At 43.2% G+C, this 26,400-nt stretch overlaps 1 protein-coding gene across 3 annotated transcripts in view; it reads left to right on the top strand.

The window, feature by feature from the left end:
- scai (suppressor of cancer cell invasion) overlaps positions 1-26,400 on the top strand; it is a 112,521-nt gene that overhangs the window by 39,707 nt on the left and 46,414 nt on the right. For all 3 annotated transcript variants that reach the window (XM_017459854.3, XM_017459855.3, XM_017459856.3), the window contains exons 7-8: positions 21,466-21,562; positions 21,816-21,914. In XM_017459854.3, the coding sequence (XP_017315343.1) occupies positions 21,466-21,562; positions 21,816-21,914 (196 nt within the window). The remainder of the gene's footprint in view (positions 1-21,465; positions 21,563-21,815; positions 21,915-26,400) is intronic.

Genomic DNA, 26,400 nt, shown 5'->3' on the forward strand with positions numbered 1-26,400 from the left:
TTGTGCACAACTTTGCCATGGACACAGCTTCTGTGTGTACGTAGGTGCTCATGCGATAAACCTAAGAATCTTGTGATTTGATTGATAGAAACTGTTTAAACAATAAATCACAATAGCTACAGTCAACGTCTGTCAGACCACCGACTTACAAACCAACACTTATGAAACGGAGGCAACTCACACTTGAAGCCTCATAGTTGTCCTCTGATCCATAACATTCCAACAAAAACTGTCTTGTTACACTGACAAAGATCCAAACAATCCAATTATCTAAAAATATTTAATCCAAAGCACATTTTGTATCAGTAAATCTCCACAGACTTTTGATGCATATCACGTTTTCTCACTTATCTCTTCAGTTCACGAATGAATATCCCTTATTGGTAGATTTCATAATGGCCTCTGGGCTGTGACCTTTCGAATGATACCTCATTTGAACCAATACGAGCTTCCGTGTCCTGTCCATAGACTTCAAAATCCCATGAGAGTCTGTGCTGAAGAGAAGAGCCTTCCCCCTTTACTTCATGGAAAGCTAAAGCCTATTGCTAACAATTGCGTCAATGACTGGCCCATCGTATAGCCAATGAAATTCTCAAAAGAATATCTTGGTTCATGGGTGAGTTTCAACACTTCAATTTAAAAGTCCCTGCGTAAAGCTGCGTAACCAGTGGTGAAAAAGTGCAAAAAGGTTTCAATTATGAATATACATATAAATATACATTTTGTAGCTTGCAGGATATGTGATGTAATAGCGCTTAGTGTCACCTTTCATTAGTGTTCAAAATAATTTTTAAAATATCAAGAGTAGAAGCCTTTTTATCCTCGGTTTGTGTACTTGGTTACCAAGGGCCCTTTGGAGTCTCCAAAAGGTGATTTTGGTAAAACGCTTTGACATGCCCTTAGAAAAAAGTGTAAAATATAAATTTTCTTTGGTATTGTCAAATTTGAACTTGGACTAGGAAAGGCTTCATGATGTGGTCCAATTGTGTTTTCCAGCTAATAGTCATCTACACACACACAAATCACGTGGGGAAAAAACCCACATTTATTTCAAGTTTATGTTCAAGCTTCTATTACTCAATACCAGTAGCACTTACAGTGATTCTAACTCCTGGATAAAAAAAATTCAGTGTCACCTTTCAAAAGAGACCAAAACCATGCATGTACTCCAAATGGTTCAAGGACAGCTTTAATTTTACTTTGGTTATGCCTTGGATAGGCGTTTTAGGCTAATTTTACAGAAACATTATGAGGTTAGAGCACAGATCTAATCTAATTTCCTTAAAAAAAATAAATAAATACATAAAAAAAATTTCAAAAAACTGTGGCATGACATGAAGCGGCCTGTGCACAGGACATTCCCTCTCAATTTGATAGACCTGAAACATCTTTGCAAGGAAGTGGGATGATAATTGCCAAAATAAGATGTGTTAACTTGGTAGACTCTTACCCAAAAAGACTGAGTGCTGTATTACAAGCAAAGGGTACTTTATCAAGTTAATGGATGTGCACAGATTTGCAACCAAGTTCCCCCCCCCCCCCCCCCCCATAAAACATTTCTATTTGTTTTTAACTTGAATTTTGTTTAAGGTGGAAAAACAGCATGATTTAACTTGGCTTATTTATTTATTTATTTCACAAAAACATACAATTTTAATGGGTATGTAGTAGGTATGTCACGAGAACCGATACTTCGGTACCAAGCCGGTACCAACATTCTTAAAACGTGAAGGTACTTGTTTTTCTGCAGTAGCATTAGTACCGTTTGTAATGAAAGTACCGGGGTTGCGATTCTTCCAGACCTGATGGGGGCAGCACATACGCGCAAGTGTTTTAGTCAGTCCACAAGTGGTGAAGAAGAAGAGGAACACCTACAAGCACACGGGAAAGACTACAGAAGATTAGCTTAGCTTAACAAGTTTAGCTCTGCCCCGACTCGTTGAGAGGAAAGCTAGTATCAGTTCCCGGTGTGCAACCGATGCTATCGTTCATTTCAAACAAAGCGAGAAAACACCTGGAATTTGGCGAAGCACCTGAAAGATGGTCCTATATTATATTTGTTTGAGGCAGCTGGCATTGTGGCCGTGAAACCAGCTAACGTTATGCTACATGTAATGTTTGCGATAGCCAGTTATTTGTTAATGACGTGAACGCATTGCGATGTTATAAACTACCTCGTAATGGACCACCATGCATCGCCATTCAGCCCGTGTCCTGTCAGCTAAATGTAGCCTAATGTCACTAATAAATATTCACATGTTCATGCTTTTAATAAATCGTTTTGGCCTGCCACCGTATCAGTGAATTTAAACTAATGCTCGCATTCAGAGTATAAGCGGTGTGTGTGCGCGTGCGCGCGTGTTTAGGAGTACACCTCCAGAGACTCATTGTCAGACAGTGTTTGATAACTAAAATACCCTCTCCCTCTCTCTTCCTCTCTCTCTCTCTCTCTCTCTCTCTCTCTCTCTCTCTCGCTCTCTTTGCCAGTATCAGCCAGTGGATGTCCTCCAGTAGAGTTTTTATTTTTAGAGAATTATAGAGAAAAATAGAGAATTTTTTTTTTTTTTTATATACCACACCATGGTATCGACTTTGGTATTGAGTATCTTGTACTTTTGGTGGTATCGGTACCAACTACTAGATTTTTGGTATCGTGACATCCTTAGTATGTAGACATTTTTATAGTCACAGTTTCTCTGCTGATTTTGAGCACTATTGGCTTGCTCCAATGACTGTTTGTAATGCCAGTGTTACGAGACGCTGACGGAGACAAATGCGGGCAGGCGAGGAGATGACGTGTGACGGACACCAGGCGGAACACGGAACGAGATGAGAGTCGGGATTATGCAGGTAAAACAGGTTAACAGGGGCTTAGGCAAAAGCGTATCGAGAACCGGGAAGACACTTCTAATAATAATCAGGCTTGGTTAACCAACAGAGACGAGGATGCTGAGCGGTTACTTCGCAAGCAGCTAATGCTAACGAGGCCCTTATATAACTTTAGATGTCTGCAGGTGTTCGTAATCAGAACTCCGGAAAACTCGAGCGCGGGTATGGCTGGGAGGTGTAGTCCTCTTCCGCCATGTCCCTGGGCGGCACTACACGTTGTGAACTGCAGCACCGATTTCGCGGTGTCGTAACAAAGCCCCCCTCCGAAAGGGCTCACTCCGGGAGCCGAAGTCCTCCGAGGCCTCGCCCCCCTCCGGGCACCCGGTTTGTCTGGATGAGCCGCATGGAAGTCTTTACGCAGGCCTGCATCCAGAATGTCTTGGGCTGAAACCCAGCACTGCTCCTCTGGTCCATACCCCTCCCAGTCTACCAGATACTGAAGTCCTCCCCTCCTCCGTCTGGAGTCTAGAATGTCGTGGACACGGTAGGCTGGGTGGCCTTCTATCTCCAGCGGTTCCAGTGGGGAGTCCTCCGGCACCGCTGTGGCCAAGGGGCCCGAGATCACTGGTTTGAGAAGTGAGACATGGAAAGACGGGGCAATGCGACTGTGTCTCGGAAGGTCCAGACGATACGTGACCTCATTAATCTGCCTCAGAACTCGGAAGGGCCCAATATATTTCGGTTGAAGTTTTGTGCCTGTACGGGGTGATTCAAATCTCTTGTGGAGAGCCACACCCTGTCCCTGGTTTGATAATTGGGGTGAGCAATCTGGCGCTGGTCGGCCTTTTGTTTGGCGGTGTGGGACGCCTGCACCAGCTGTTGATGGGCACGTTCCCAGATCTGTTCGCTCCGGCGGAACCACTCATCCTCTGCTGGCGAGTCCGTGTGAGATGCGTTCCAAGGGAATAATGGTGGTTGGTAACCCAAGACACACTGGAACGGGGTGAGCTGAGTGGCGGAATGCCGTAGCGAGTTCTGGGCGTATTCTGCCCATGGTAGGAATTGGCTCCAGTCCCCTGGGTTGGTGGAGCAATAGGTCCGAAGGAACCGTATGACCTCTTGGTTGGCCCGTTCTGCCTGTCCGTTGGCCTGGGGGTGGTACCCAGAAGTGAGATTAACGGTGACCCCCATCTTCCTCATAAAACTAGTCCAAACACGAGATGTGAACTGTGGCCCCCTATCAGTCACAATCTCCTCAGGGATGCCGAAGTAACGAAAGACATGTTGAAACAGGAGTTCTGCCATTGTGAAGGCGGATGGAATGGCTGGTAGAGGAATTAGGCGCAGGGACTTCAAAAACCGATCTACGACCACCAGTATCACGGAGTTTCCCTCCGGCTTTGGCAAGTCTGTTATGAAATCTAGGGCCAGATTGGACCACGGATGTTCAGGTATGGGTATGGCTACCAACTTCCCAGCCAGTAGTGCACGCAGTCCCTTGGACTGAGCGCAAGAGGAACATGAGGATACGGTGCGCTGAACCTCTCTGGGCATGTTGGGCCACCAGTACTTCTCGGCCAGCAGTTGGTACGTGCGGCGGGCCCTCGGGTGGCCCGTGGCCAAAGTCATGCGGGCCCAGGTGATGAGTTCGAGACGATACCACTTCGGCACGAACTGCTTGTCGGGAGGACAGGCTGCTGGGATTTGTGAGCTGGGGATACGGGCTAAGTTCTGCTCTAGGGGCCACTCCAAGGTTCCCACTATGCAGGAGGGAAGCACAATGTAACTCTTCTGATCCGTCAGCCCCTCAGGGGCATAAATGCGAGACAGGGTGTCGGCCTTTGTGTTCTTTGAACCAGGCCGGTAAGACAGGGTGAACTGGAATCTGGAAAAGAATCGGGACCAGCAGGCCTGGCGAGGAGTGAGGCGTTTGGCGTTCGCAGGTACTCCAAGTTCTTATGGTCCGTGAAGATAACAAATGGGTGTACAGCCCCCTCCAGCCAGTGTCTCCACTCTTCTAGGGCCAGCTTAACAGCCAGGAGTTCACGGTTCCCCACATCATAGTTGCGTTCTGTTGGCGACAGTTTCCAGGAAAAGAATGCCACGGGGTGCAACTTGGGTTTCTCGCCAAACCTTTGTGACAGAATGGCTCCCACTCCCAGTTCGGACACGTCTACTTCCATGACAAACGGCCGGGAGGGATCCGGGTGGCGGAGGATGGGAGCCGTGCTGAAAGCCCGCTTAAGCCTCTCCAGAGCCACCTGGGCGGCTGGGGTCCAAAGAAGTCGCCGGGGCTTACCTTTCAGGAGGGACGTCAGGGGTTGTGCTACTTTACTAAAGTCTCTAATGAATCTTCTGTAAAAATTGGCAAAGCCAAGGAAACGCTGCAACTCCCTGACGGTTCGCGGAGTGGGCCACTCCACGACCGCCTGAATCTTACGCTGGTCCATGGCGACTCCCCTTGGGCTAATGACATACCCTAGATAAGAGATTGTGTGCTGATGGAATTTGCATTTCTCAGCCTTTACGTAAAGCTGGTACTGCAGTAGGCGTTGCAGTACTTGCCGGACATGCTGGACATGCTCCTCCAAGGAGGTCAAATACACCAGAATATCGTCGGTGTAGACGATTATGTACCTTCCCAGCATGTCCCTTAGGGCGTCATTGATCAGGTTTTGGAACATAGAGGGGGCGTTAGCGAGCCCATACGGCATGACCAAGTACTCATAATGTCCAGAAGTGGTGCTGAAGACCGTTTTCCACTCGTCCCCCTCCCTAATACGGATCAAGTTATAAGCGCTGCGTAGGTCCAGCTTAGTGAAGATGGTAGCGGACTGTAACTGTTCCAAGGCTGAGGGGATGAGAGGCAGAGGATACCGGTACTTTACCGTCACTTGGTTGAGGGCCCGATAATCGATGCATGGCCGGAGGCCCCCTCCTTTCTTCTCTACAACGAAGAACCCGGCAGACACAGGGGATGTGGAGGGTCCAAAGTACCCCTGCCGGAGGGCTTCCTGGATGTACTCCTCCATGGCCCGCTGCTCCGCTTGGGAGAGCGGGTACACGCGGCCCTGAGGTGGGCTGCCCCGGGTAGGAGGTCAATGGCACAGTCGTAGGGTCTGTGAGGTGGGAGACAACTGGCCTTCTCCTTGCTGACATTTTGTATCACACTTCCCAGCTATGGCTGGGAAGTGTAGTCCTCTTCTGCAATGTCCCTGGGCAGCACTACACATTGTGAACTGCAGCGCCAATTTCACCGTGTCGTAACAGCCAGGACAGAGCTTATAATCTTATGTTTATATAAAATATTTAAAGTTGGAAGAAAGAATAGACTAACATATTATGAAAAATATATTAGATTCAAATAGACAGCCGCTGAAGTGGGACAAGAGCAGCATATTCAACATTAAGCCAAAGAAGGGCTGTTTCTGTGTCATTTAATTCCCCCTCTCGTTGTGTGTTGCAGTTCTCAGCATGTGTTCTCAGCATGGCTCCAAGCGCAAACAGAGCTTCTATGTTTCAGGTTTTGTTTACATCACGTAATTGTGTCTGGCCATATGCATTTTGCTTTGAATTGTGTCTGGTATCTGCACTGTCCTATTGCTGGTTTAGATCCTGATTGTTCTCTCCTGTTTTCAGTTCACCTTTGAATAGTTTTTCAGTGTGAAGTCTTATCATCTCCAAGTTCTAATCATTGTTTCCTTATTATTGATGCATTTTTTCGTGCTTCCTACCTATGTTTTGACCAATACTAAGGCATATTATTATGAATTTTGGATATGCCCAAATAAACACAATTCTGATTGTATGCACCTGCGTCCTGTCTCTAACACACAACACATTTTATTCTGGATGAAGTGACCAGTGTACAATAAAATCCCTCTCTAGCTAAATGAATGACATTCCAAATGAAGGTCTTTATTTTGTTAATTTTCTTGAAATACAGCAAAGGAATTTGTAACAGGAATTAGGGAAATAGATCATTTTGGTTAATCGACAGAGTATACTCTGAGATAGGCAAATATAAATTGACTATCTGTTTGAATTTTGAAATTCATTATTATCAAATCATTCAGCATTGGGGTGAATGGGATGCTTAGATACTTAGGCCACTGAATGGACAGGCATAAAATGAGAGATAGGGCAGTAGCAGGTCACAGGAAGAGCTTCTAATTCATAAGTTTTGTTTAGAAAATCTTCAGGTTCTTTTCAGAGAAGAGATGTTTTAGTCAGAGCTGTCATTTCTAGGAGAGTAGAAGGACAAGAGAAGAGATATCTGTCGACAAGCTGGACACTTCCTGCTCAAGGGAGAGTTGCCAAATGACGCACACACAGTTCATATGGCAAGGTCTCTCTTTATTCAAGAAGAACAGAGTATATATAGAATACTTCTTGTGCAATAGGCACGAGTGCTCTTGGGTCAGAACCCCCGCAGCCGTGCTTCCATCTTCAGAGACGTAGAGGTGGAAAGCAGAGATGTAATCTGGCAGACCTAAAGCTGGAGCAGAGCTCAAGGACTGCTTAAGATAAAAGAAAGAGTGCATCATCTTCTTAGTCCATTCAATAGTGTGAGGCTGACCCTTGAGACAGCATTGTCTGAACACTTTTTCGTGGTGTGAACAGTCATGACGGCAGTAATTGATCAGTCCACGAAAGCTGAGCATACCTTTTTGCATTGTGGGGGGAGAAGCCTCGACAATGACTTTCAGGCGGTCTGAGGAGAGGCGACACTCACCCTGGCTGATGAAGAAACCCAGGTAGTGCACCAAGGTTTGACAGAACTGAAGTTTTGAGAGTGAGACCTTGAATCCACAATGCACCAGGTGATTCAAAAGGGCTAGACAGCCTTGTGTACAGACAGTGTGGTCCATGGCAGAGAGAAGAATGTTGTCCACATACTGCAGAATGTATGAGGTCATACACACTTCCTCCTTTCCAGTGGAAAGCGGGTACTATTTACAATACACTGGTGTGGTGGAGCGCAGCCTAATAATATACGGAGCTAACTGTATGTGTCCCACCTCCTTGGCATGGGTTGCCCACAACGTGCGTGGCACTTAAACAAGGTCTGTGGGAATCACTAGATTATCCTGAGGCTGTGGCTCAAAAGAAACAACAGAGTGCACAATGGAGCACAGTTTAGACAAAACATCACGACCTAAAAGATTAAATGGTGAGGACAAAATTACAACAAATCTGTGATAGAACAAAATGTGTGGACCATCGGGCTGGTGACCTTGAGAGGGAATGTTTTGGGACAGGTAATAGGAACACCATCTATCCCCATAGAGTTAATGCTATAGCCAGAAATAGGTCCACAGTATTGTCTCCTGCTAAACAAGGTACATGTAGCCTCTGTATCAACCATGAAAGGGTAAAGATTATATAACACACACAAATGAATGATTGATAATGACTGTGGGTCGTTAGATAAGACTAGAGAAAGCATAGAGAGGTTCTGTGAGCAGCGCTATGGTTGTTTAAAGTGTAGTTTCTCGGTGGGACTATGCGACGTTGAAGTCTGTTGGGTTTGTTCATTGGGCGTGGGCGGCTTTGCTTAAGAGCATGCTGCTTTTTGCGGCACTCTCTTTCATCCATCCAGTCATCCATCCATCCATCCATCCTCAACTGCTTATCCATTATCGGGTCGTGGGGGCAGCAGCTCCAGCAGGGGACCCAAACTTCCCTTTCCCAAGCCACATTAACCAGCTCTGACTAGGGGATCCCGAGGCGTTCCCAGGCCAGTGTGGAGATATAATCTCTCCACCTAGTCCTGGGTCTTCCACGAGGTCTCCTCTCAGCTGGACGTGCCTGGAACACCTCCCTAGGTAGGCGCCATGGGGGCATACTTACCAGGTGCCCGAACCACTTCAACTGGCTCCTTTCAACGCAAAGGAGCAGCGGCTCTACTCTGAGTTCCTCTCGGATAGCTGAGCTTCTCACCCTATCTCTAAGGGAGAAACCGGCCACCCTCCCGAGAAAACCCATTTCGGCCACGTATACCCACGATCTAGTTCTTTCGGTCACTACCCAGCCTTCATGACCATAGGTGAGGGTAAGAACTAAAATTTCCCAGTAGATCGAGAGCTTTGCCTTCCGGCTCAGCTCTCTTTTTGTCACAATGGTGTGGTAAAGAGATTGCAATACCGCTCCCGCTGCTCCGATTCTCCGGTCAATCTCCCACTCCAATGTCCCCTCACTCGTGAACAAGACCCCGAGGTACTTGAACTCCTTCACTCTGGTTAAGTACTCATTCCCTAGTAGGCACTTCATCGGTTTCCTGCTGAGAACCATGGCCTCAGATTTAGAGGTGCTAATCCTCATCCCAGGCACTTCACACTCAGCTGCGAACCAATCCAGTGAGTGCTGAAAGTCACAGACCGATGATGCCATCAGGATCACATCATCTGCAAAAAGCAGTGACGAGCTCATCAGGCCACCAAACTGCAACCCCTCCCCACCATGACTATGCCTCGATATCCTGTCCATGAATCTCACAAAAAGGATTGATGACAAAGCGCAGCCCTCGCGGAGAGCAACCCCCACCTGGAACGGTTCCGACTTGTTGCCGAGCATCCGGACACAGCTCTTGCTTTGGGCGTACAGCGATTGGATAGCTCTAAGAAGGGAACTCCTCACCACATACTCCCTCAGCACCTCCCACAGTAAACCCCTGGGGACCCGGTCATACGCCTTCTCCAGACCCACAAAACACATGTAGACCAGATGGGCATACTCCCAGGCCCCCTCCAAGATCCTTGCGAGAGTAAAGAGCTGGTCCGTTGTTCCATGACCAGGACGGAATCCGCATTGTTCCTCTTCAATCTGAGGTTCGACTATTGGCCGAACCCGCCATTCCAGCACCTTGGAGTAGACTTTACCAGGGAGGCTGAGGAGTGTGATACCCCTATAATTGGCACACACTCTCTGGTCCCCCTTTTTAAACAGTGGAAACACTACCCCGGTCTGCCACTCCTTGGGCACTGTCCCCGACTTCCACGCAATGTTAAAGAGACGTGTCATCCAAGACATCCTTTCCACACCCAGAGCTTTCAGCCTTTCTGGACAGATCTCATCAATCCCCAGGGCTTTGCCACTGTGTAGTTGTTTGACAACCTCAGTGACCTCCACCAGGGAAATTGACGATAATCCCCCATCAGCCTCCACCTCTGGCTCTACCATAGAGGGCGTGTTACTCAGATTCAGGAGTTCCTCGAAGTGTTCCTTCCACCGTGCAATTATCTCCTCAGTCGAGGTCAACACGATCCCATCCTTACTGTACACAGCTTGGGTGGTTCCCCATTTCCCCCTCCTGAGGTGGCGGATGGTTTTCCAGGAACACCTTGGTGCCGGCCGAAAGTCCTTCTCCATGTCCTCTCCGAACTTCTCCCACACCTGCTGCTCTGCCTCTTTCACGGCAGAGGCTGCAGCCCTTTGGGCCTGTCAGTACCTTGCAACTGCCTCCAGAGTCCTCTGGGATAACACATCCCAGAAGGCCTCCTTCTTCAGTCGGACGGCTTCCCTGACCACCCGTGTCCACCACGATGTTCGCGGGTTACCACCCCTTGAGGCACCTAAGACCTTGAGACCACAGCTCTCCACCACAGCTTCAGCAATGGGGGCTTTGAACATTGCCCACTCAGGCTCAATGCACCCAACCACCACAGGGATGCCCGAAAAACTCCGCCGGAGGTGTGAGTTGAAGATCTCACAGACAGGGGCCTCCTCCAGACGTTCCCAGTTTACCCGCATTACCCGTTTGGGCTTTCCAGGTCTGTCCAGAGTCTTTCCCCACCCCTTGACCCAACTCACCACCAGATGGTGATCAGTTGACAGCTCTGCCCCTCTCTTCACCCGAGTGTCCAGAACATGCGGCCTCAGATTAGATGATACGATCATCGACCTTCGGCCTTGGGTGCTCTGGTACCACGTACACTTGTGAGCCTCTTTATGTTCAAACATGGTATTCGTTATAGACAGTCCATGACTAGCACAGAAGTCCAACAACAAATGCCCACTCGGGTTTAGATCAGATAAGCTGTTCCTCCCAATCACGCCTCTCCAGGTATCTCCATGATTGCCCTCGTGCGCTTTGAAATCTCCCAGCAGAACTATGGAGTCTCCTATTGGTGCCCCATACAGGACTCCATTCAGGGTCTCCAAGAAGGCCGAGTACTCTGAACTAGTGTTTGGTGCATATGCACAGGCAACAATCAAAGTTGCCTCCCCCCCAGCCCGTAGGCGTAAGTAGGCGACCCTCTCGACTTGTGAGTATCCCCACACCCGCCCGGCGCCTCACACCCTGGTCAACTCCAGAGTGGAATAGAATCCATCCCCTATCCAGGAGTACGGTTCCAGAACCGAGATTGTGGGTAGAGGTAAGCCCCACCAGATCAAACTGGTAGCGCTCTACCTCCCGCACAAGTTCCAGTTCTTTCCCCCACATAGAGAAGACGTTCCACGTCCCCAGAGCCAGCCTCTGCCGCCTGAGTCTGGTCCGTCGAGGCCCCTGACCTTCACTGCCATACATGTAGCAGCGCACCTGACCCCCACGGTTCACCCCATGAGTGGTGGGCCCATAGGATGGAGAGGGGTGTGCCACGTTGCTTTTTCAGGCTTTGCCTGGCTGGGCTCCATCTAAAACCCAGCCACCAGGTGCTCGCAGTTGGGCCCTCCCTCTGGGCCCAGCTCCAGACGGGGGCCCCGGGCTTCCTCCGGGCAGGGTAACTCTTCCTCTCTTTGCTTTCTTCATGAGGGTTTCTTTGAAACATTCTTAGTCTGGCCCCTCCCCTTAGACCACTTTGCTTTAATAGACCCTACCAGGAGCACAAGGCTCCAGACAACACAGCCCTCAGGATCATACTGACACACAAACCTCTCCACCATGATAAAGTGACAGTTTCCGGAGAGGGAACTGAAATGTCTCTCTTTACCAATGACCTGAAATATTGTAACAAAGACAGTTGCCAGGTTCCTGATTATGTGAGCAAGGCGAATACTGACTAGAGGGACGGTTTTGGCCATCATAAATGTTAAATGCCAGCATAGGTTTAACCTTGTTTTTAACAGCAGCTCCAAAAGTCCCTGCAGATTCCATCTCCCTAACACGAGTAACAAATTCTGTCGCAGCCATTCTCTGCAGGTTCTGGGTCATAATTCTAATAGGTTGTGAACACATTATTCAGACAAGTGTTGATAAAGAGGAGGGCATGCTCATCACCTAGGGGGAGCCGTGAGTTGTGTTCCCACTCGTTTTTGAAGCAAATCACAAAAGTGTTAGGGGACTCATTTGTGTAGTGTATTGTTGGCCACGTATGAGAGGTCTTGCTTTCCTCTCACTCTCTGATTCAAAAAGGTACACACGCAATTCAGTATAAAAGGCAGACTCGAGTCATACTCATATGGATTTGCTTGGGTTCCTGTGCCCTGAATCGCATCATGAATGGGGTCAAGTGCAGGAACGCCTTCGATTAAAAGTTCCTCAGTAATGTTATGACCAAGGACTTTCAATAAGACAGCAAATATCAGGGCCAGTTAATTGAGTGTATTGGGTCTGATGTTTGAGAGAATCAACAAAATGTCCAGGCTTATCTGGCGAAGCCAAAGCATCGCAGATGGCCTTGATCTTTGTAGCACCGGGCGGATTGAGAGTGAAACACTTACCAACTTGTACAAATGGTGCCACTACATTTTGATTCCTTAGGCACAGAGGATTTGTTAGGTTTAGATGAGGTGTTACCTAACGGTTCTACTGGGGCTCCAGTACTCTCATTACGTTGAGCAACAGCAAGTAATCATCACGCTTCTTGATAAGGACGTGTTTTACCAGTTGGTTCAGAGCTAGTGGGATGTTTACCTAGTAAATCATAAGGAGGTGGGATCATTGGGTGGAAACGGCGGGACAAGCTAATATAACTTTATTAGGTACTTTAGTTTTACTCTTAGATGTAGAATGGTGTTTGTTTGTTGGTCTCTGATCCAACCATTTGTTTAATGCATGTGTCATATAATCATAATCCCAGCATTTGTATTTCTTGAGTATGAGTAATTTAGCCGTAGTTAGATTGCCTTCACAAAAGGACCCTGACCTAGAATAAGGACGCCATTGGGCAGAATCTTCAGTCCAACCCGCCAAATTGTCAACAAAAAACTTGTGTAAAAATGCAAGATCCACGATTATACGTCCAATCATTAGGGGTAATCCTCAATTTAGACTGACCACTTCCACCCATGATAAATAACACAATCTGCACCCATGATTAAGAACATGCAGCATGGTGATCAATGTATTCAAACAATAAGTAAAGTCGAGAAACAAAGAAAAAAGGCGTGCGTGGGATCAAATGCAGGTTTATTGGGTTCCTCTATTGCCAATGTTTGGATATAGGCTTTTGTAAACAAGACAGACTTGGTGTTCCCTCTTATATTCCAAAATCCTTTTGAATAATAATGTTGTAAAATCTAACAATAACTTCCAATTGCTTATGCAACTCATGTATTACAATTGGGATTACATGAGGTATCTACTTTCAGGCAGAATGAACAGAATAAAGTTATTCTCACCTCCAAGTAGATACCCTGGCACGAGCCCCCAGGAAACTGTTAGAAAATCTTTAGATTCTTTTCAGAGAAGAGGTGTTTTAGTCAGAGCTGTCGTTTCTAGCAGAGTAGAAGGACAAGAAGAGGTGTCCGTCACCCTGCTGCACACTTCCTGCTTAAGTGCTTGGGAGAGTTTCTAAATGCCTGACACACACACACACACACACACACACACACACACACACACACACACACACACAGTTCATATGGTAAGGTCTCTCTTTTTCAAGAAGAACAGAGAATATATAGAACACTTCTTGTGCAACAGATAAGAGTGTCAATTGCCCATAGGAGGAAAAGAAACAGCAAATGGGCATATTTGCCTAAGAACAGAGCAGTTTAGAAAAATAACTCCTTATAGATAAATGAACATCTGTGCCTAAGCATTGTAATAGTTGGAACAGGAGTAGACCGGTAGGGATGATGAAGAAGCCGAAGACTCTGACCAGAGATATACTTATCACCTTTGTATCATTTAGAAAATTAATTCATGGCCTTTAATCAAAGGGGGAACTGATCTAGCTGGGCCAACAACACCAAAATATAATCAGTATCAGTTTATGCATGTGTTTGCCCACTGAAACAATAGGAAAAGTTAGCAATTATAATGTGGATTTATAATGTTAGAATTATATTATACAGTGCTGTGGAAAAGTATTTGTCCCATCCTGATTTCTTCCGTTTTGCGTATAAGATAAGAGATAAGATAAGATTTACCTTTATTGATCCCCCGTAGGGGAAATTTAAAATTGACACAGCAGCTGAAGTAGGATGGGTAACATCAAAGAAAGAAAGAAAAGAATTCCCATAAATACCTATACAGTAGAATAATAGAAACAATAAAACATGTGTGTATGTACATATGCTAGAGTTCTATTTGCATATGTACATGTGCAATATCCTCAGTACTTATAAACATGTGCACAGTATGTGAAATGGCAATTAACTGTTGAGTGTGTGTTTCTGTGAGACTCAGTCAGTGGAGTAGGAGGTATTGGGTATTGTTGCATTGTGGAGACTGATGGCACGAAAGTGTCCTCCAGACATTTTGAGGCACATGGCTAGATGAATCTGTGGCTGAGTCTCCTCAGCTCAGCATAGAGAGAATGAGAAGGATTGTCCATGGACAGCTTTCAGCTTCCCTCTCATCCTCTTCCTCCACCCTATCCAGTTCCATCCCTACCACAGAGCTGGCCTTCCTGACCAACTTGTTCAGTTTGTTGGCACCACAATCCCAATGCCACATCACCAGTACACCACAACAAAGAAGATAACACTGGCCACCACAGACTGGTAAAACATCCATAGCAGCTTGGTGTACACATTAAATGACCTGAGCCTCCGCAGAAAGAACATCCTACTCTGTCCTTTCTTATAGATAGCCTAAATGTGGTCTGAACAGTCCAGATTGTTATTGAGTTGCACCTCTAGGAACTTGTAGGTGTCCACTATCTCCACTCCCTCCCCCCTTATGGCAAAATGGGTGGCGGGCTGCTTGCTGCGCCAGAAGTCCACCACCAGCTCCTTGGTTCTCCCGATGTTGAGGTGGAAGTGGTTGTTGTCACACCATCTTATAAAGCTTTCGCTAAGGTCTCTGTACCTTATTATTATCTTATTATCTGTGATACAGCCAAAAATGGAGGAGTCATTCTAAAACGGTGGCACATTCCCGAATTGAAACAGAAGTCAGAGGTGAGAGGGTGAACAAGAATGGAGACAGTACAGTTGCTCCAGTGTTGCTAGTCACGCTGTATCTCATACTAAATTGTTTCAGAAATGAAAACAAAATCCAAGATAAAACAAAGGCAACCTGAGTAAACACAAAATACCGTTTTTAAATGATAGTTATTTATTGAAGCAAAAAAAGTTATCTAATACCAACTGGGCCTTTGTGAAAATGTAATTACCCCTGTAGTTACTAATTCTCCAAATCTATGATACTGCATTCATAATGGAGTTCAGCTGGACTACAGTAGACACAATCTGGCCTGATGACTACAAACCCTGTTCAAACAAATCAACAGTTAGGGCTTTTTCAACAGCATTACGTTGGTTAAAAGGTCTTACCCAGTAACATACTATGCCAAAATTGAAAGAAATTCCAGAAATGATGAGGAAGAAGGTGATTGAAAGAAGGTGAATAAAATAAATGGTTACAAAGCTATTTCAAAGGCTCTGGAACTCCAAAGACCACAGTGAGAGCCATTGTTCTTTGGATTGAAAGTGGAACTGTTTGGAATACAGGGGTCCCGTTACATCTGGCTTAAACCAAACATAATTCCACTAAAGAAACATCATATATATGGTCAAGCATAGTGTTGGAAGTGTGATGGTTTGGGGATGCAATAATTGAGGGAAACATGAATTCTGCTCTCTACCAGAAAATCCTAAAGGAGAATGTCCGGTCTTCAGTCTGTAAGTTGAAACTCAAGCACAACTGGGTTATGCAGCAAAACAATGATCCAAAGCATAGGACTAAATCCTAGTCCTAGAAGTAAGTGAAAGACTGATCTCCAGTTTGGTTGCAGTTATTGCTGCTAAAAGTGGCACAACCAGAGTTTAAGGGGGCAATTAGTTTTTCATATTGGTGATAGGTATTGGATAAATTTTTTTGCTTCAGTAAAAAAAATTAAAACTGTATTGTGTGTTTACTCAGGTTGCATTTGTTTTATGTTGTATTTCATTTTAAGATCTAAAAATATTTAGTATGATGGGGCGGTCACTAGGCATTAAGCATGCGTATTTTTGTCAGACGCCACTGCGAATATGGGCAGGAAAAGGATATGTAATATACCATTTGTTCCTCCACAAACCAGACAGACACTCTTTTTAAGTTGGTTTTATAATCTTTCAAAGCTGTGTTGTAAAGTACAGGATAGCTCGATACCGATTAAAATTAGTGCTTCCATTTTTAATTTATTATTATTTTTACTAAGAAGGTCACACAGTGACAACGCGATCATTTATTGGTCACACATGTTCATGTGATATAATTAAGCAGGTCGTAGTTCACCAAATTTGAACTTTCTTCACGCAGTGTAGTATGGAAATTCTACTCATGAAGCTTGCGTTTCCGGTATGCCGTTTTCGAATACATTTGAACAGGAGTCAGTGGAGCACTAAAGCCTATTGTAACCGACCATGAGATACACAAAAAAAAAAACAGAAGAAAATATTTTTTCACATCACTATATGTAATTAGAATTATAAAATGCCATTCCTGGCATATTATACAACAAACTGAATCCACTTAATAAAGGTGCTCTTGAACACAAATACTTCCAAAACTTTAAATGGGTATTCTCATTTCACTTTCTAAAATACCCTTTTTGGCATCAAGTGAAAGAACAGAAACCAGAAATGGGTCTCAGCAACTGGACAATAACTAATTATTGGGGTCTGTATCTTTCTTGGTAAAAAAAAAAGTGATTAAAACTTCTCAAAATAGGGGACGGTTCACCTCTCAAAAGGTTCTGTTAAACAAAAGAGGCTCCACTCCACAGCATTAAAAAAAATAGCAAAAAAAAAAACCTTACGTGCATGCAAGACCTTAATTAACTCAGCCGTTATGTCTGATGTTAGATAATCTGCAAAACCGATGTATACGTTTTAAGTGTCACTGTGTAATGTTATTTAAATACATTATTATACATATGTATTAATACATATATTATTATAAATACACAGTTCAAATGACCCCCCTTACTGGATATAAAAATATTGCTTGCTGACTGTTTAAACATCTAGCAAGCAATTTTACCTGTTTTGTCACCTGTTTCAAAACAGACAGAACAGATGTAATTCAATTTGCTAGAAGAGAATTGTATTTTTGGTGTTTCAATTCTGTTTCAGAAAAACATCATTCCTACTTTCACAGAAATTAAGAAAATAATTAGCAGCCAGGTGTTACTATGAAATGCACAAGATTACCTAATCATCAAGAAGTATGACTATCTCTGTAGAAGCAGAACTTCTGGCAATTTGGTGTTCTGGAGCACTCAGGTCTGTGTCTGCTTCATGCCAAGAAGAAAGAACATCAGCTATGACCTCAGAGAAGCAATTGTTGCTGCTCATCAATCTGGGAAGGTTTGTAAGGCCATCTCCAAGCGATTCTACAGTTAGAAGGATTGTTAACAATTGGAGAGCCTTCAAGACAGTTGCCAGTCTTCCCAGGAGTAGGCATTCCAGCAAATTCAGTCCAAGGTCAGACCATTTAATGCTCAGAGATGTACTATAAAGTACAAGAGCCCAAAAGCCACATCATATGATCTACAGGCTTCTGTAAGCACATTAAATGTTTATGAAGCCTGAACAAGTATGGCTTATATACAGTGGGAGAAATAAGTATTGTACGTGTCAATTTTTTTTAGTAAATATATTTCATATGAGGCTATTCACATGAAATGTTCACCAGATATCAGAATTAACTCAAGAAATCCATAGATATATATATATATAGAATTCACAACATTAAAGTCCTTAAATAAAGTTATGTGCAATAAAGTGGAATGACACAGGAAAAAAGTATTGAACACGCTAACTGAAATTTATTTAATACTTGGTGGAAAAGCCTTTGTTTGTAATGACAGCTTCAAGACGCTTCCTGTATGAAGAAATTAATCGGCCATAGTATTCAGGTGTGATTTTGTCCCATTCTTCTAAACATATTGTCTTTAAACCTTGTTCAATTGGATTCAAGTCAGGTGATTGACTGGACCATTCTAACGCCTTAATTTTTTTCTCTGAAACCAATTGAGAGTTTCTTTTGCTGTATGCTTTGGATCGTTGTCCTGCTGGAAGGTCTGTCCATGTCTCATCTTCATCATTCTAGTGGATGGCAGCAGATTTTTCTCAAGAATCTCCCGGTAAAGGGCTCCTGTCATTGTTCCTTTGATTATATGAAGTCTGCCAATACCATGCGATGAAAAACAGCCCCACACCATGATGGGGTATAGTTACTTATGGATTTCGGCTGGTTCCTTTCCTTACCTTGCCTTGGGGAACTGCTTTTCCTTAGCATGTTCAATACTTTTTTCCTGTGTCATTCCACTTTATTACACATAACTTTATTTATGGACTTTAATGTGAGTTAATATTGATGTCTGGTGAAATTTTCACGTGAATAGCCTCATTGGAAACATATTTACTGAAAAAAATGTTGATGCGTCCAATACTTATTTCGCCCAATGTGTGTGTGTGTGTGTGTGTGTGTGTGTGTATATATATATATGTATGTATATGTGTGTGTGTGTATATATGTATATATATATATATATGTATATATATATATATATATGTATATGTGTGTGTGTGTATGTATGTATATATATATATATATATATATATATATATATATATATATATATATATATATATATGTATATGTGTGTGTGTGTGTAAATAAAATATGTATGTGTGTGTGTATATATATACAGTATCTCACAAAGGTGAGTACACCCCTCACATTTTTGTAAATATTTGATTATAACTTTTAATGTGACAACACTGAAGAAATGCCACTTCGCTACAATGTAAAATAGTGAGTGTACAGCTTGTATAACAGTGTAAATTTGCTGTCCCCTCAAAATAACTCAGCACACAGCCATTAATGTCTAAACCGCTGGCAACAAGTGAGTACACCCCTAAGTGAAAATGTCCAAATTGGGCCCAAAGTGTCAATATTTTTTGTGGCCACCATTATTTTCCAGCACTGCCTTAACCCTCTTGGGCATGGAGTTCACCAGAGCTTCACAGGTTGCCACTGGAGTCCTCTTCCACTCCTCCATGACGACATCACGGAACTGGTGGATGTTAGAGACCTTGTGCTCCTCCACCTTCCATTTGAGGATGCCCCACAGATGCTCAATAGGGTTTAGGATTGAAGACATGCTTGGCCAGTCCATCACCTTCATCCTCAGCTTCTTTAGCAAGGCAAAAGTCGTTATCATGCTGGAATACTGCCCTGTGGCCCAGTCTCTGAAGAGAGGAGATCATGCACTGCTTTTGTATGTCACAGTACATGTTGGCATTCATGCTTCCCTCAATGAACTGTAGCTCCCCAGTGCTGGCAGCACTCATGCAGCCCCACAACATGACACTCCCACCACCATGCTTGACTATAGACAAGACACACTTGTCTTTGTACTCCTCACCTGGTTGCCGCCACACACGCTTGACACCATCTGAACCAAATAAGTTTATCTTGGTCTCATCAGACCACAGGACATGGTTCCAATAATCCATGTCCTTAGTCTGCTTGTTTTCAGCAAACTGTTTGTGGGCTTTCTTGTGCATGATCTTTAGAAGAGCCTTCCTTCTGGGATGACAGCCATGCAGACCAATTTGATGCAGTGTGCGGCGTATGGTCTGAGAAATGACAGGCTCACCCCCCCACCCCACCCCTTCAACCTCTGCAGCAATGCTGGCAGCACTCATATGTCTATTTCCCAAAGACAACCCCTGGATATGACGCTGAGTACGTGCACTCAACTTCTTTGGTTGACCATGGCGAGACCTGTTCTGTGTGGAACCTGTCTTGTTAAACCGCTTTATGGTCTTGGCCACCGTGCTGCAGCTCAGTGTCAGGGTCTTGGCAATCTTCTTATAGCCTAGGCCATCTTTATGTAGAGCAACAATTCTATTTTTCATATCCTCAGAGAGTTCTTTGCCATGAGGTGCCATGTTGAAGTTTCAGTGACCAGTATGAGGGAGTGTGAGAGCGATGACACCAAATTTAACACACCTGCTCCCCATTCACACCTGAGACCTTGTAACACTAACAAGTCACATGACACCGCGGAAAGAAAATGGCTAATTGGGCCCAATTTGGACATTTTCATTTGTATGTGTACTCACTTTTGTTGCCAGCAGTTTAGATATTAATGGCTGTGGGCCGAGTTATTTTGAGGGGACAGCAAATTTACACTATTACACAAGCTGTACACTCACTACTTTACATTGTAGCAAAGTGTCATTTCTTCAGTGTTGTCACATGAAAAGATATAATCAAATATTTACAAAAATGTGAGGGGTGTACTCACTTTTGTGAGATACTGTATGTGTGTGTATATATATATGTAGATGGATGGATAGGTAGATAGATAGATAGATAGATAGATAGATAGATAGATAGATAGATAGATAGATATGAATGATATGGCAGCATGACAGGTTTGTAAAATTGTATCTGAGCAAACCACAGAAGTTCTGGAACAATATCCTTTTGGACTGAGGAGAATCACCAAAAACACCTTATACCAACTGTCAAGCATGGTGGTGAAGAGGTGATGATTTGGGCTTATTTTGCAGCCACAAGGCTGAACTCCACTTTATACCAGAATATTCTTCAGACAAATGTGAGGTCATCTGTCCAACAGCTTAAGCTGGACCAAAATTGGGTCATGCAGCATGACAATGATCCCAAGCACAACAGCAAATCGACATTTAATTTGCTAAAGTAAAAAAAAAAAATCCAAGGTGTTTGAATGGCCAAGTCAAGGTCCAGACCTTTACCCTATTGAGATGCTGTGGTGGGATCTTAAAAGAACCATGCATAAACAAATGCCCTCAAACATCAATGAACTGAAGCACTGTTGTAAAGAAGAGTGGGCCAAAATTTCTCCAAAGCAATGAGAGAGATCAATTAACTCGTACAGAAAACATGTTTACTTCAGTTAATTTTTGCTAAAGGTGGTTCTACATGTTTCTGAATTATACGGTGTACTTATTTTTTCCCCCAACTGGTTTCCTTTTTGGAATAAATGACTATATATTGAAATATGTGGCGTTTTTTTGTTGTCACCTGAGGGTATTTGTTTGTTTATAGAAGTTGGTGAGTACCGCACAATTGTTTTTTAGCCCCTGATAGATAAACGCATAGAATTCACTGAGGGTGTACTTTCTTTTTCCCACGAATGTACATGCCCTCACTTCTGTCTCCTGTATATTTCTCTCATATTTTTCCTCAATCCCTTCCCCCATCCAAATTCTCATTCCTTGTTTCCCAATTTCTTCCTCTCTTCTTGTTTTTTCCCTCAGGCCAGAGTTGGTGGTGAAGAAGTTGAGGTACTATGCCCGCTTCATTGTGGTGTGTTTGCTACTCAACAAGATGGACCTGGTGAAAGTTTTGGTCAAGGTAATTTCCCATCTGTGGGCCATTTCAGCATCACCCTGATTCAAATGTAGATATATTTTGCCATCTTTTCTAGCAGCAGAAGTGTAGTGTTAATAACATTTTATCATCATCATCATCATCATCTTGCTGCCCTTACACTATCTGTATTAGTGTTGGTAGAACTAAAATATATATATATATATATATATATATATATATATATATATATATATATATATATATATATATATGATGGGGCTCAATGCTTGTGCAGGAGCTTTCTGAAGAGATTGAAGACTACACTCAACGCTTCAACACGGAGGACCAGTTAGAGTGGAACCTGGTGCTACAGGAGGTTGCTGCTTTTGTGGAGGTAAGATGTTTGGATAAGGATGCAAAACATTTTATAGACGAAGTCTCTGTTTCATTGAAAACAAATTCAATTTCATTCAGTATCTACATTTAGATGTAGTGTAATAATTCATTAATATTTATAATTATGTGACTATCAATTTTAATGAAAAACGTGCACCAAAATGTGTAATTGCAAGTGAACAAACTGTGGCCAATCTGAATTAAATTGCTATCCAGTCTGATTAACCACACTGGATTATTGAATAATTGACATGTAAACTGGATTCACTGCCTAATGTCTGTGTGTGTGCATTTGTGTTATGTTGCTGGTCAACAAAACAGCTACGAAAAAAAAAAAAACAAGGCTCGTATTTCAAATTTTAAAGGATTTTTGAATTTGAATGGGGGTGAGAGTGGTTAGAAAACTTATAAAATTATGTCAGATTTATGGCTTTCTTCTTTTTTGATTCTTGAAATTAAGTCTTTTGATATGCAGTGTACTACTTAGTTCTTTGAGACACATTTTAAGAATTAGGCTTCCACGACAGTAATGTAATGTTTTTAGCAATTATCATGGCATATGTAATGGTCATACACATGCACAAAGTTGGCAAAGTTTTGTGACATTGAGTATCAAATACTGTCATTTCTGGACCAGGGGTTATTCTGAGATGATGTGCGTATGAATGTATGCTCTAGATAAAGCATATAAATAACATGATTATATGAACAGATAAATGCTTTGAATGGGTTCTTAGTGTAATAGTATTTTCTGCTCAACATGGTTGTAAAGAGTGATTATCCGAGTGATTAGACAAGTTTCTATATCCTTCCTGGTAGATGGCCATTTTCCTCTGACCTCTCTTATCAACAAGGCATTTACAGAACTGTTGTGCTGTTGTTCACTCTGTGTTCACTTCTGTTGTTCACTTATGTGTTTTGTGGAACACAGTACTGTTGCTCACTCTGTTTTTTTTGTTTTTCGCACCATTCTTTGTAAACTTTAGAGACTGTTGTGTGTGTGGAAACTCGTAGGACATTTGTAGTTTTTGAAATAGTCAAACCAGCCCATCAGGTACTAACATCCATGCTACAATCAAAGATACTCACAGAGATAATACTTTTTCTTTATTATGATGTTTGATGTGAACATTACCTGAAGCTCTTGGCCTGTATCTGCATGATGTTTACATTGCGCTGCTGCCCATGATTGGCTGATTAGAGAAATGCATGAATTTACAGGTGTCCCTAATAAAATGGTCGGTGAGTGTATCTACTAAATTATTAGATATAATTGGGCTATGTAGAACTACTGAGATAATTAAGATTACTCACAAGCTGCTGGTTATGGTAACATTAACACTGAACAATCCCCCGGTATGCATATAACATGCTATGCAGCATACATACAGTCATGGGAAAAAGAAAGTACACCCTCATTAAATTCTATGTTTTTATTAAGGGTCCAAATAACAATTGTGTGGTCCTCACCAACTTCTATAAACAAAAAATAACCTTAGGTGTCAACAACAACAATAAAATAGATTTCAATATGAAGTTTTTTTCCCCATTTATTTATTTATTGTTTATTTATTTTTATTTTTTTTTACAAGTAAACCAACGTTCAGAAACCAAGTAGGGAAAAATAAGTACACTGTTTAATTCAGTAACATGTAGAACTACCTTTAGCAACAATAACTTGAAGTAAGCATGTTTTCTCTTTATCTGGCTTTTGCATCATTTTAGATGAATTTTGGCCTACTATTCTTTACAGCATTGCTTCATTGATGGGCATTTGTTTTGCACAGGTCTCTTAAGATCCCGTCGCAGTCACTGGGGTTTTTATTCCAGACTTTGACTTGGCCATTCCAGCACCTTGATTTTTTTTTTTTTTTCTTCTTTAGCCATTCAGATGTTGATTTGCTGGTGTACCATCCTTGACTTTTGGTATTATAATAATAATAATAATAATAATAATAATAATAATGCCTTACATTTATATAGCCCTTTATTTCTAGAAACTCAAAGTGCTTTACATAGTATGGGGAGCTAATCTCATTAACCACCAATAGTGTATAGCATCTACCTGGATGATGCGACGGCAGCCATAGTGCGCCAGAACGCCCATCACACACCAGCTATTAGTGTAGAGGAGAGAGTGATGTAGCCAATTCAGAGATGGGGTTTATTAAGAGGTCATGATAGAGAAGGGCCAATGGGGAATTTTGCCAGGACACCGGGGTATATCCCTACTCTTTTACGATAAGTGTCCTGGGATTTTTAATGACCACAGAGAGTCAGGACCTCGGTTTAATGTCTCATCATGGTGCTGTTTCTACAGTATAGTGTCCCCGTCACTATACTGGGGCATTAGGCCCCACACAGACCGCAGTGTGAGGACCCCCTGCTGGCCTCACTAATACCAGTTCCAGCAGCAACTTTAGTTTCCCCAGTACTTCTCCCATCCAGTTACTAGCCAGGCTCAACCCTGCTTAGCTTCAGTAGGAAACCAGGAGAGAACTGCATGGAGATATGGCTCTGGCATATCTGGCCTCTAAGGTGTTTGTGGTGATTTGCTGTGTTTGGTTTTCGCCAAACAAGGCGCTGTACATGAAGAACATCATTTCAAGATCATCGTGTTTTGTTTTCACCTAAGGTTATTTGTTTGTTTATAGAAATTGGTGAGGACCACACAATTGTTATTTAGACCCTGATAATTTTTTTATGATTCATAATTTTTATTTTCTGCAAAATGAAAGAATGCAAATGTGTATACACCAAAAGCAAAAAATTAATTAGAGCATGTCAGACATTGTTACATTGATTGCTTACATAACTCAAATAAGAGAAAGGGATATGTACAGTATCTCACAAAAGTGAGTACACCCCTCACATTTTTGTAAATATTTGATTATATCTTTTAATATGACAACACTGAAGAAATGACACTTTGCTACAATGGAAAGTAGTGAGTGTACAGCTTGTATAACAGTGTAAATTTGCTGTCCCCATAAAATAATTCAACACACAGCCATTAATGGCTAAACCGCTGGCAACAAAAGTGAGTAAACTCCTAAGTGAAAATGTACAAATTGGGCCCAAAGTGTCAGTATTTTGTGTGGTCAGCATTCTTTTGCAGCACTGCCTTAACCCTCTTGGGCATGGAGTTCACCAGAGCTTCACAGGTTGCCACTGGAGTCCTCTTCCACTCCTCCATGATGACATCGTGGAGCTGGTGGATGTTAGAGACCTTGTGCTATGTTCCGTTTGAGGATGCCCCACAGATGCTCAATAGGGTTTAGGTCTGGAGACATGCTTGGCCAATCCATCACCTTCACCCTCAGCTTGTTTAGCAAGGCAGTGGTCATCTTGGAGGTGTGTTTGGGGTCGTTATCATGCTGGAATACTGCCCTGTGGCCCAGTCTCTGAAGGGAGGGGATAATGCTCTGTTTCAGTATGTCACAGTACATGTTGGCATTCATGGTTCCCTCAATGAACTGTAGCTCCCCAGTACCGGCAGCACTCATGCAGTCCCAGACCATGACACTCCCACCACCATGCTTGACTATAGGCAAGACACACTTGTCTTTGTACTCCTCACCTGGTTGCCGCCACACATGCTTGACACCATCTGAACCAAATAAGTTTATCTTGGTCTCATCAGACCACAGGACATGGTTCCAGTAATCCATGTCTTTAGTCTGCTTGTCTTCAGCAAACTGTTTGCGGACTTTCTTGTGCATCATCTTTAGAAGAGGCTTCCTTCTGGGATGACAGCCATGCAGACCAATTTAATGCAGTGTGCGGCGTATGGTCTGAGCACTGACAGGCCGAACCCCCTACCCCTTCAACCTCTGCAGCAATGCTGGCAGCACTCATACATCTATTTCCCAAAGACAACCCCTGGATATGACGCTGAGCATGTGCACTCAACTTCTTTGGTCGACCATGGTGAGGCCTGTTCTGAGTGGAACCTGTCCTGTTAAACCGTTGCATGCTCTTGGCCACCGTACTGCAGCTAATTCTGCCCAATTTGGACATATGCACTTAGGGTTGTACTCACTTTTGTTGCCAGCGGTTTAGACTTTAATGGCTGTGTGCTGAGTTATTTTGAGGGGACAGCAAATTTAAACTGTTACACAAGCTGTACACTCACTACTTTACATTGTAGCAAAGTGTCATTTCTTCAGTGTTGTCACATTAAAAGATATCAAATATTTACAAAAATGTGAGGGGTGTACTCACTTTTGTGAGATACTGTACATAAAAATAAAGAAATAATAAAAATCTGGATTCCTCTAATTCAAACACATTTGCTCATTGTATTATTTGTGTCTCACCCAACTCATATTTGTACATTTGTAAGGCAAGTATCTGCCCCACTTCTTCATATATGCATCCCCTCTTCCATTTAATCTGTGGGACATTTTCTCATATGCCACCACCTTCCCCAGTTCCGTGATCCATTCTTGAACTACAGGAGCACCTGCTATCCACCAACACCT

The sequence above is a fragment of the Ictalurus punctatus genome, chromosome 28, assembly GCF_001660625.3.
Source record: "Ictalurus punctatus breed USDA103 chromosome 28, Coco_2.0, whole genome shotgun sequence".
In the NCBI taxonomy this organism is placed as follows: Eukaryota; Metazoa; Chordata; class Actinopteri; order Siluriformes; family Ictaluridae; genus Ictalurus; species Ictalurus punctatus.